The sequence below is a fragment of the Ctenocephalides felis genome, unplaced genomic scaffold (assembly GCF_003426905.1).
Source record: "Ctenocephalides felis isolate EL2017-DRISC unplaced genomic scaffold, ASM342690v1 CF-g0.4_SCAFFOLD_00167, whole genome shotgun sequence".
NCBI classification, from domain to species: Eukaryota; Metazoa; Arthropoda; class Insecta; order Siphonaptera; family Pulicidae; genus Ctenocephalides; species Ctenocephalides felis.
In genome coordinates, this window is record NW_020536321.1 from 3,402 (window position 1) to 17,365 (window position 13,964).

Genomic DNA, 13,964 nt, shown 5'->3' on the forward strand with positions numbered 1-13,964 from the left:
CAGAACAGGTTTTACTGCAATCAGGAACTTTACCACAGACCAAACACATTTTAGAAGACATTTTACTTTTAACAATTTTACAACAGGTATATTTTTAACCTCTTTTAGTTTAAAAACCCGAGCGATCAAACATCTCGTGAACCCAAGTAACTGTAAAATTTAAGCGATCGAGTGCATTCGACTAATCTCGGTAAAGCTCGTGTTCGTATTTGACATATCTCGGCCGCAAAATTACCCTCGTATGCTCTCATACCATAGAACATCTTTTGACACTTTTTATGCGCTCAACTAGCAGTCCATGTATTGTATAAGGTCTATGAGCAAAGCCCATTATAATATAAATAAACAAGGCTAAAGTGTAACAAAGTTATTGCGTCACGCGCAGTGTTCGATGTTTTTAACAATAAAAGTGCATCAAAACAGTCTCTAAACGCATTACAAATGCCTCCAAACAATACAACAATCGATACAAGACCCGAAGTATACGATATAATCAATCTAAAGTCTGAAACAGTTACAAAAACTGTCGATGAAAGGAGTCAATCCGCGGACATTGATGTCCCCGACAATGGCGACGATGAAAATCTTGACATGAAAATCGAAGCGGACCGACTGAAAACATTCGAAAGATGGCCAGTGAGCTTCATAAGCCCCTCCGTGCTAGTCAAATTGGGTTTTTACTACATGAAAGTCGACGACAGGGTCAGATGCGAGTTCTGCAAAGTTGAAATTGACAGATGGGAACAAGGTGACGACCCCTCCATCGACCATCAACGTTGGGCTCCTAATTGTCCATTCCTACGCAACAGGCCTGTAGGAAACGTGCCAATAGACCCTCCGAGCACGTCCCCAAGACCCGGACCGAGCTACGACGTATGCGGGCCTTTAACCATACGTCCCAATGCCGTTCCAGAAAACCAAAACCTAGGCCTACCTGTCACCAAGGGTCCTGAATACCCTCAGTACGCCACTGAAGCAGCACGCTTAAGATCTTACTCCCAATGGCCGAGCAGTTTAAAGCAACGCCCAGATGAACTAAGTGAAGCAGGCTTCTTCTACACAGGCCACGAAGACCGTACCCTCTGTTTCCACTGTGGTGGTGGTTTAAAAGACTGGGAACCCGAGGATGCTCCTTGGGAACAGCACGCACGATGGTTCCCAACATGTGTATACGTGCAACTCATCAAGGGCAAAGAGTTCATCAGCAAAGTTGCAGCCACAATGACTGCCATACTAACCGCAAACGAAGCCCAAGCCTTGGAAACAACCCCAAGCATTGTGAGTGTTGCCGAACCCAAAGCAGACAGTGTCACTCCTGAGCCTGTCGTGGAAAAGAACGATACCATGGCATCCACAACTCCAGTGTCGGAGGACAAATTGTGTAAGATTTGTTATATGGAAGAAAAGAATGCTGTTTTTGTTCCTTGTGGCCATGTCGTGTCCTGTATAAAGTGTTCGCTGTCAGTAAAAGCATGCCCAGTTTGCCAAAGGCCATACACAGGAGTTATGAGAGTATTTTTCTCTTAGACTATATAATAGAAATATATTTTTTAATTCAAACCAACCTTCGATCAGAGCCGATCTCAGGCTTTTGATGGTCGGGGATCGGCTTGAAGAAATATATTTTTATTATATAGTCCATTTTTCCAACAAATTCACCGTGTATATAAAAATAAAGTAACATTTATGTTTTCCAAGCTATATTACTATTATGAAGGTTTTACTAAAAAATATAATGCACTTGTAAAATGATGCACTAATAGTAGATACAGAGAGCATAATAATTAAAATATTAAATAGTAGTTTGTGTGATGCCCTGGATGCAATCTCAATCGAAATGATTCATTCGTTCTCAATTGTGAATGTGTGTTGTTTAAAACAACATGTGTTTCATATATATTTACGTTTATCTTTATAAACTTATTTTATTGCATCTGCATTATGTATTATTTATTTCACATTTTATTTATTGAGTTTTGTTTAGTCGCGTTGTGGGAGTCGAATTTCGATGCTCGAAGTAATTAATTTTGGAAAATTCCGAATTTTTATGGTTTTACATATTTCATATATTCAATCACTTAATTGAATATAAATTCAAATTTGGTTTTCAAATCATACATTTGTACAAATGAAATACCTTGTTTTCGATTATTTAAGATTATTTTCTGGATCTTTCTTGTAAAAAAAAAACTAGAGGTATTAAAATCACTTGACAATTATTTAATCCGGAAACTATTTATCACTTATCTATACGGTATATAGTAACTTCGATTTAAAAAATTTCAGTATATTCTTTTAGTCGTTATATTCCGAGCATTTACAACATTTAGTTGTACTAAAGCAATTTATAAATTTGTTATAGTTATTTATTTGTGCTATAACTATATTTACAACAAACAAACTACAAACGAGTTGTATGGTAACTTGGTGAAAAAAGGTATTTATCAATACAATATAGTAATTTCGATTTCAGAAATTGAAGCACTTTCAACAGTATTATTTTAGTCATCGTCGTATTCCGAGCATTTTTAACATCTAGTTGTTGTACTAGAGCAATTTATAAATTTTTGTTATAGCTATTTATTTATTCATTTATTTGTACTATAACTATATTTACAACAGAAACTACAAAAGGGATCAATGATAACTTTGTGAAAAGGGGTGTTTCTGCATCTACATCAAACAGTGGTGTTTATCATATTTCATTTCTAGTTCATTCAAATTAGATTTTGACCATTTATATTTACACACGATTATTTAATTCATCAATTTAATGCATATCATTGAAAACCAAGCCAATAGTAAAAATTGAAAATAGGGTATATTATTACTACTCCCTAGATTACAATTTGGGATTGTTTTTCTTAGATCATTTTTCTATCAGATAGAAGTGTCTGATATGAGGGATCGATCATACAAAATATGTATGCATACTAAACATAGTACGTATAAAATTGCATATTGGGATTTCAATTTCAAACAATTGCTGATCAAGATTACTTTCTGTTTTTTGGTATCATAGACTGATGAAATATACATCAATGGAAACATATGCCAATCGAGTTAACCACTCAGCATAATATATCTTTTTCTCCAAAAACTTAGTATGTTGAGTGGTTGAATTCTACATGAGGTAAAATTATGATTATAACATTTTAATTCAATTTCTTGATTTTTAATAAATTGTCATAAAGTGAACATTTAAAACAATTACTGATCATGAAGATTACTTTCTTTATTTTTGGTATCATAAACTGATGAAATATACATCAATGCCGATTAAGTTAACCACTCAACATAATATATTTTTCTCCAAAAAATTAATATGTTGAGTGGTTAATTTTACATGAGGTAAAATTATGATTATAACATTTTAATTCAATTTCTTAATTTTTGAGAAATTGTCATAAGGTGAACATTTTAAACAATTGCTGATCATGAAGATTGCTTTCTATATTTTACTGGTAATATATTGAAAGTATTTAAGTACCAGGAATTTTTCCTCAATTGAAAGGAAAATAACATGTTTCGTCTTATAAATTTTTTGCTTTCTTGTGTATGAATAGAAATTCACAATAACTTTTTAAACATTAATAGAACAATGAACTCATTTATTAATGTACAATAATGATTGATGCTATCCTAGTTATGATAAAATTATTAATAATCACGTTTAAAAAACAATTAAATCCACAGGACAGGATTATTTTTTGTGCATTAGCACTGTCCGAATCCTAAAATTTTAGGATCAAAATCTATTACAATTGTTTTTTTCGGTACTCTTTATAATCTTTTTTCTGCTTTTTTTCAGTAATTACTATATTCAAGAAACATAAATATTTAATTTATATTTAGAATGAGAAATTGTTTCAGATTGTTAGTAAAAAAAAAAAACTTGGCTTGTAAAATTTTTCATTGACGATGAAAATGATATAAAATTTTAATTATTGACTTCAATTAGTTTCGAATTAATTTACTTCAACTTACATTTTTTTCCAGTAATTACTATTCAAGAAACATGAATATTTAATTTATATACAGAGTGAGAATAATTGTTTCAGATTATTGTGTTAGTAAAAAAAAAAACTTGGCTTGTAAAATTTCTCATTGACGAGGAGAAACAATACGGATTTTCAATTAATAATTTAATTTAGTTTAAAATCATTAATTTACTTCATTTTTTTTTCAGTAAGTACTATATTCAAGAAACACGAATATTTGATTTATTTACAAAGAGTGAAAAATTTTGTTAAGATTATTGTATTAGTAGAAAAAACTTGACTTGTAAAAATTTCTCATTGACGAGCTGCAACGATACGAATTTCAAATTATAACCTTCAATTAGTTTCAAATTACTAATTTTCTTCAATTTACATTTTTTTCAGTAATTTATATTCAAGAAACATAAATATTTAATTTATATACAAAGTGAGAAATTGTTTTAGATTGTTAGTAAAAAAAAAATGAATTACGAATTTTCAATTAGTTTCAAATTAATTAATTATAAATTATAATTTAATTCATTTATTACCACAAATATTTAATTTATATACAAAGAGTGAGAAATGGTTTTGTTCTAATTCTGCATAATTTTATGGTAACGACTATTCTAACAGAAATTGTGTCTGATTCAAAATGTGAAATGAAAATTTTGAAATTTGATGATCTCTCCTGAATCTCTCGACCAATTATACAGATTAGAGAATATGGCTATTTAGCTCTCGTTGTGAGGTGAGTAAATCTACTAGTAAATCTCCAGTAATTTTGATACCATTGTTTATTTCTAGATACATTGGCGACCCCTGAATGAATAAATGTTTGTTCATTTGAATATCTTCATTAAATACCACAGTATAAATAAATATTACAATTTAAATAGTATTTACTTTATATATATACTTCTTGAAAATTGTACCATCTCACTGCAAACGTATGTCGCGTACAATAACACGAAAAGGGGTGATATTTGTATGTAGTCACTTTTGATCTACTTTTTGGCGTGTTTTGACTAACACACCGGTCGGGTGTGTTTTGACTAACACACCGGTCGAGTGTGTTTTGACTAACACACTGGTGGGTGTGTTATTATGAAACCACCCGGACGGGTGTGGTATTATGAGAAGACGACGTTGTAGGATGCAATAACCATTTGCTTATTTAAGAATGTTTAATATTAATAATTATAATACTCTACGCTTTGTAATACCACAAATAAATAGACATTATAAAATAATAAGGTTATATGTATTAATATATTCCAATTCAAAATCATAATTTTACAAAAATTACAATATTGTTACTATTTATGTTACAATAATTTTGATGAATTATTTTTGAAATTAAGTTAGTGATAATATTAATTATATGTAACTAATAATTGAACAAATTTAACATGAAATATAATTAATAACAAAAATCACAGAAAAGAATTATCTAAATGTATTTAAAATAGTTTATCTGCCTTTTTTGTATAGCGTGCACAAATTTCATCAATGTTAAAGTTTTAATATTTGTTACTGTTCCCAATATTTCAAATTCAATATAATGATAATTAATAGTAGTTTGGCCGAAAACAGGTCCATCGTATATGAGAGCACAACAAATCAATGATTTCCTTTTGCTCCTCTGTTTATTATTTTCATTACAGTTTTATTAACACTAATCATTTTTTATTCACTTTTATGAATTTTTCTTTCAAAATTTCTGCTTCTATGCTTTCAGGTCTTGTGCTTCTATTCAATATATTTTAATGCATTTGAAAAAGCATGGGGTTAAGATCTGTGCCATACAAAGTAGCATCCAAAATCTATTATCCGATTATCAATTTCCATCTTAACTTTGCCATCCGTTACAATGATAGCTCGAGATATAATTTCATGTGTAGTGTAAACCATCACCATCCAAAAAAAATGCATTACTCTTTTAATAATTAACTTTTTCATTGTCAAATTTGGAGTTGTTTTCTTCAATGAAATGAGATAAAAGTTATTTTCGCATTCTTACTTTCTGTAGAGAATACATTTGTGAGATTTTCAATCATGTCATATTGTATTTTTTATTTTTAAGTAATACTGATATATCTACACATTCTCACAACTATAATTATTGTCTTTTAATTATTTAAATTTTAGCATTGAACAATCATTACAATCAATGACATATACGACGTTTGACGTGCGGAAAGTAGGGATAGGAGTTTTTAAATTAGTGTATAAGTCTGAGAGAGTGTGTCCAGTCGAACACACTAGCTTATATATACATGTATTATTATTACATATATATATTCATTCTTTTACTAATAATTATACAGTGGGAATTTTCGTTTGAAATTTGAATAAATTAATTAAGATTTTTTTGTAAATTAAATTGCAGTATATTAAACCTATGACAAAAAACTTTATAAAACCGTTTATGATAACGTAAAAAATGATATTAGAAATAATTTCGTATTTCATTATTTATAGTGATTTCATTATTTATAGTGAGATATATTGAATATTCAACGTAAATATTTATTTTTCGATAATATTATATCACATTAAAAATTATTTAAATATTAATGAATAAAATGAATCAGCGATGGCATAGTTATATAACTGAACTAATTCTTCGAATAAATTAAGTGACATTTGATTAATCCATAAAATAAAATGAATAATATTTGTTTACATTCAAAGCAATTATTATGAATTTAAATGTATCACTATCTTATTTATTTTATTAAATGTAGATTAAAATCTGAAACTTGTTCAGCAGATAGAATAATATCTAATAATCCTACTAATTGTTTAACAGAATACAGCTCTGGACTGACTGTACGATTTTTGATGATATTAAATGAATATCGATATTCTATATAGATCTATTTATCTAATAGTCCAGATAAGGAATAAAATTATAAATCCACATGAATATTTCACAAACAATGAAAATTATATCGGTTAGCTTAATATAAGCTCTAATGTATTTTTACATGAAAATACTTCATTAGCAGAAGTTTACAAATTAATTAGAAGTCAACATTTTATATATTTTTTTTAATAATATCAAAAACTATCAAAATTTTTTGAGACGAGGAATTGACAAAGAATAATATCACTGCAAAATACCCACTAAACCAGTTACGTAATATTACGTAATTTTTATGTAAGAAATATGTAATCTACATTACGTAATTAGATATTACGAAAGAATTACATAAATATTACGTAATTTTCCTGAAAAAATATTACGTAAGAAAAATGAAGATTTTATTTCATATATATTACATAAACTAGTGCGGCGCATGGCATCGTGCCTTTAGGCAAATTGTTGGAACTTCCCGTACTAATAATTATTTTGTTTTAAAAAGATTAACATTTTTGAAAAAATTTTACTTTGAAAAAATTAGATTTTTGAGAAACTATAAAATTTTGACAAAAAATTACCTTTTTTGAAAAAAAGACTTTGAAAAAAAAATAATTGCTTTATTTTGAAATATTTTGAAAATTCTTAACTTTTTTTCAAAGTAATCGTACTGCATTAACTGCATAGAGACGAAATAAAAATGGCTCGCGAATTTTCGGAATATTTCGTTTCATGAACGAAACGTCAACCAATGAACGGCGCTAAGTGACATAAGTACCGTTATGTCTGCAAGGAGACTGCCGTGCCGAGCCGCCGGCTACTAGCGGCTACTAGGCAAGGATTATGGGAGTACGACTCGCCATGCGTTTTAAATTAAGTTTTGTGTTTTGTAGTGTCTTATCAATATTTTTAATTTGCTAATTAAATGTGAAAGTGATATTAAATATGTGAAGATATATGTTTATTATAAATATATTCTAAAGCCTCTTAAATTACATGAATTACTTAAATCTTTACTCTAAAACGCTCCATTAACCTAAAAATTAATCGTGTGTGTTATTAATTTTTTTTCTAATAATAATTAGATATATAAAGAATTTTGTTTCAAATGTAACGGTATTCATATTCTAAATACTATTTTATTGTTAATATAAATTCAGTGACAAATTATATATAACAGAATCACTTGGCCTTTTGAAAACCATTTGCTTTGTGTAAGTATATAAAAAATATATGTATCAAAAGTTAAATAGAAATTATTACCATGTTTTTTATTTCAGGTGAAAATCGAAAGCTAATAATTTATATCCGAGATGCATTTTTTCATCACAAATGGGCCATGAAATAGATATCGAGAATGCTTTTGTAGAGAAGACATCATAGACTTATACCCACATTTAGTTTTAACAGAAGATACGACAGTTCCTAATTACATAATATTTTCCATGAAATAGTTAGTGAAAGAACTTATGAAGACTTTGTAAAGGATACTTCGATGATTTTTATTTCGAGTTTAATTTTACTTATCATTTAATTTTACTTATCATTTATCATATTGTATATTTTTCCATTTGCCATGAAAATGTTGATCAATATGTTATATGTAATTACATTATTTTATAAAAATTGTGAATTATTATTTATTACTTTATGGATTTGCTAATGTTTAAATTGTGTATATATGCCGAAAAAATAAACATGCCATATAAATGTGCTTTTTCGTTCATTTTTCAGATAGTGTATATATATATATATATATGAGTGAGTTCTTGAGGGCGATACATCAAACAAAGAAAAGCCAAAGATTTATAAAATAATCTTTATTTCCAAACGTTTCGACATTCAATTTAATGTCATCATCAGTGGATCTAAAAACAGTATGAAAATTAGCATATCTAGGTAATTATAATATATGTGGATTGGTAAAGTAACTATACAATAAGAGAAAAATTAACAAATAGCAACACTTAACAACAAATCAAATATAAAAGATAGGAAAGGTAGTAGAGACTAGAATTAAATAAATAATTAAAAAGTATAGGCAAAAATATTTAAGTACACTCATATAAACTTACGCATATATACATATATGTACGTACACATATACACACATATACATATATATATACATATATATATATACATGCATATATCCATATACACACACATACAAACATATAATACACATATACATATACAGATACAACAATATATACCTATATATGTACACATATACATGTAAGACTATACACATATAAATATACGTATATACATATATGCAACGTGCATGCATATTCACAACGACGTACATGTACATGTATGAACCATACATATACTCATACCTATCTATGTAACTATAGCTATACACGTATACACATACATATACGCATAAACATGTATATACACATATATACACACATATATATATACATATATATACATACATATATATATATACACACGATACATATATATATACATATGTACATAAATGCTCACAAATATATATATATATATATATACATATATATACATATATATATATATACATATATATATATACATATACACATACATATATATATACATATATATATATATATACACATACATACATGCATATATACGTATATATAATTACATGTATACACATATAAATATGCACATACATACAAACATACATGTAAATAAGCAATATACATATATATACATACATACATACAAATACATATATATATATATATATATATAAACATACAATATATGTAAACTCGTATATATGTAAAGCAAACAAATTATTTATGAATATATACATATATATATATATATATATATATATGTGTGTGTGTGTGTGTGTGTTTATATGTATGCGTGTGTGTGTACATACATATATATTATATATGTATGTACATACTGTGTGTGCATACTCATTTCTATGTTCATGAATGTGTGTGTTCATATATACACATATGTGTGTATGTGTGTGTTCATATATACAGATATGCTGTGTGTATATATGTATGTGTGTAAAAAAGAGCCCCTCCACGTCATTTTTTTTTCAAAAATTACGTAATTATTATGAAATATTTTCGTAATCCCATATTACGTAATCCACATTACTTAAGATAGGCGAAATTATGACACATATCTTACATTAATCTTACGTAAAAATGACATAAGTATGTAACTTTTTTGCGTAAAAATTACATAAATATTACGTATTTTGGCTTAGTGGGTAGTACAAAAAAGTATCCTGTTGATGATTTCAGAACTTGACCATCAATAAAAACATAATAACATTATTCAAATGCTTATAAAAAATTTGAATATTATATTAGTAACAGTTTTTTTTTGTCACGTCTTTTAAAAATTGATATTTTTGATCTTTTTATTCGATGGGATATATCAATTATATAATTGCATTTCAATTTAATTGAACGCATTTCGTAGCATTTGTCTAAGATTCTGAATTGATAACCAACCAGTTGATATACATGAGTATTAAAAATCTATTGCAAACTTGAAAGACAAAAATGAATTATACATACGTTTATAATACTTCAACAATTCTCAAACATCACCCAATCCTACATGATTATAAACATCCACAAAGATGTCATTGAATTGATCTGAAAATATAAAACCTAAATGATAAAACTTATATTACCTTAATATTAACCTGAAATATCATGTTGTATCAATTTGCATATTTAGTCATCTTTCACAATTCAAACTTGTGGAAGTTCAAACGATGTAGAAGAAACAATCCGGTTTTTAAATGACTATGATTGATTCCATATGAATAATGAATGTGATGCAAGTGATTATCTACAAAAGAAAAAAAAAATGATGCTGAATGATTAAGTGCTCTAAAAAAATGCAAAAATTACTTAGATATTTTATTTAAGATAATTGTTACATTTGAGATAACTTATAGAGATTAAATCTCTACAGCTTTAGAGAATAGTTAAGCAGTGCCCCAGATCTCTAAAAAAAAAAAATCAATATTTAGGAAATTATTTGAAAGTTTAATTAACTTTAATTTTTTATTATGCAAGTTTATCAGAAAAGTATGTCACCACTGACTAGTAAGACAGGGATAACTTAGAATCATCATATAATAAAATATAAAAAAAAAATCATTAAATATAAAATTAATTATTAAGCACTATTTAAATGCTACTAATTGAATAATTACTGAAATTGTTATATTAACATACTATAAGCGGGTAGTCATACTGATGTAAAATTTTTAATGAATAATCTTTTGTAAATTAAATCATTAAGTTTTAAAAAGCAGTTTAATTGGAAAGATATATATGCAACACTAATTCAACAGAAAAAATGTACAATACAGTTGAATTTGAAAGTGGCTACATTTATTCATTTTATTCAAATTTTAATATTTAAGCATTAATAATAATATACTTTGACTAGATTTCAGTAAATCTTATTTATTACAAATGTAAATTAAAATGTTCAAAATGATGATTAAAGATTGAGGAAAAGTAGAAAATGTTCAAAATCTATATAATGTTCCAAGGCTATCTTCGCGTTCACAATTATTTTCCAATTATCCTACCCCTAAATCTAATTTTCTCTTAAATTCGCCAATTTTACTTATGTTCTCTATCTTTAATTTAATTAATAATGAAATAGATATTCACAACACTTTACCTAATCAAATAATCTCCATCTGCACAAGTTGACCTTTTTATTTTCTTTTCAAATATCTCATTCTTTTCTTATTCTGCTTATAAATAATATTGTCACATTCTGCATTATATGTAATTTTATGTAAGCATTTTATGTTACTAACTATATATTGTAATTTTGCATATATTTTAATTGTTATTCATTATGTAAAATAATTGTATTTTTGAGTCCTCTTGGAGAAATCTGTGGGCAATATATTAAAATAAATAAATAAATAAATAATGCAATTTTCCAAAAAAAATACTAAAGTCTGCATTTCAAGTATCCATTTGTAAATACTAGTAATTTTTACTATTACTACTAACAGCCTGATTTTAAATTTAGTGATAGTAAAATCATTGTTTACCCACTTATAGTGTGTTAATGCATAATGCATAATGCATAGTATTAGGTTGAAAGTAAAACTTAGATTGAATGACAAAAAAAACTTACCTGGATATGACTTCAATCTTTTTGATGGGATTAATCAAATCACGGAGCACCCGAAAAATAAAAATGTATTATACAATTTGAAGAAAAAATTATATAACAATATAAATAAATATTGAAGTGATCAGAAAAGTAATTCTCCATGAGTTTGTAAGACAGGTATAACTAAAAATCATCATTGTAATAATAACAGGACTAAAATGCAATCCTTATTAAAAAGGAGAGTTTTTTTTAAAGGACAAGTACAAATGTATTTCATTTTTCATTGCTCACCTCATTTTGTTTTAGAAGACACAAATAAATGTACTGCGAGTGCAATAACAAATTCACTGTAGGTGCTTCCTACATCTGTAAAGAAAATTGTAATTTAGTTTTGTGTTTGATAAAGTAAATCTATATATTTACAACTAGTATTGATTTCAGTAAAACCGTAAAATCATTATCTTCATACTGGGGCGGTAGATTTATCATCATAATATATAATTAAAATTTTATTTTAATTAAAAAATAACACATGAGTTTAAATTTGATGAAAAATTACCTGGATATGACGACTTCAATCTTGCCAGTGATTGATCAAAAATTATGGAACACCTGCAAAAGAAAAATCTATGGTAAAATTTCAAGCAATATGCCTATCAATTTAATGATAGGATATTGTTGTCAGAATAGTAGTTCACCATGAATTTGTAAGACAGGGATAACTATAAATCATCATTGTAATAAAATAATGTGCTTAAAATTCTTGAATGGAATTTAATTTCTTATATAAATTAATTAAAATTGTAGTTTAATTTCTTTTAAATGTGGATACGATAAAGTATAATGATGTACATTGAAGTAATAAAAAAAATTAAGAAATAATTTCTTATGCAAAACACTTTTGGTAATTTTATTTTAAAGATTAATTTTAAGACTTCAATTAAATTACTAGAGTAATATGAAAAAAAGAATTATAAATATAATATTTAATATATGACTAGAAATATGAATCAAATCATAAAAAAATTAAAAAAAGATAAAATAGTTTTTTTTATAATCTATACTAAGTTTTGTTAAAAATATTAATTTCTCATATTGAATTGAAATTTACCAAAAATAAGTATTAACACAAGTAAATTCTGAGTGACCAAAAAAAAAAATTACCTAGATATCGTCTTCAATCTTATCATCAATCAATCACACAAATCGTGGAGGCGCCTGAAATTAAAAATTAATTAATTAGTTAATATTTGAAGAAAAATATATAACAAAACTAAATATCTGAAGTTATATCAGAGAAGTAGTTCACCATGAATTTGTAGGACAGGGATAACTATAAATCATCATAGTAATAAATAAAAATAAATAGTGCTTGAAGCTCTTAAGTAAAATTGAATTTTTTAAGTTAATCAAAATTTAAATAATTATTATTTTAAATAAATGATGTAAATTATGTGTACAAATAAATAATGCATGTGTATTTGTTTATAATTATAATGGTTTAATTAAATTTGAATTTATATTGTGTAGTGCTTTGAACAATAAATCGAAAAAAAGTAAGAACTGACAAAATTGTTTTTAAATTGTAAACTTTTGGTATACAAAATATATTAAAAATGAAATCTTAACACATTAGTAATAAAGTATTTACTAAAGTAATGTAACTATATATGAATATTTTTTATTGATATCACCCCAACTAAAATTGTGATTTGAATAATAAATAAAAAGTAAAAAATGATTTCAGTTTAAATAATATTTATTTTTTATTTCTAAAATTGAAATGAAATTTTTTTGAAAACATTTTTCATACAATCCTACAAAATATAAGAATATCTCACCTTTTTGTTTTGAAAGACGCACCAAATTCATTCGAAATGTCTGATACATCTGCAAAAAAAAGAAAAAATTTAGTACTGTGCAGAAATTAATAATAAATATTTGTGCACTTAGAAAGAAATTCAGTAAAACCGTAAAATCACGATCTTCAT

The 13,964-nt window shown here is 26.5% G+C and overlaps 1 protein-coding gene across 1 annotated transcript; it reads left to right on the forward strand.

The window, feature by feature from the left end:
- Positions 1–441: 441 nt before the first annotated feature.
- On the forward strand, positions 442–1,527 carry LOC113380608 (death-associated inhibitor of apoptosis 1-like). The gene has a single exon (XM_026619800.1). The coding sequence runs from the start codon at positions 442–444 to the stop codon at positions 1,525–1,527; it is 1,086 nt and encodes a 361-aa protein (XP_026475585.1).
- Positions 1,528–13,964: the final 12,437 nt, after the last annotated feature.

Bases quoted from the DNA above. Each gene is read 5' to 3' on its own strand.
- LOC113380608 (XM_026619800.1), top strand. From the start codon at position 442: ATGCCTCCAAACAATACAACAATCGATACAAGACCCGAAGTATACGAT.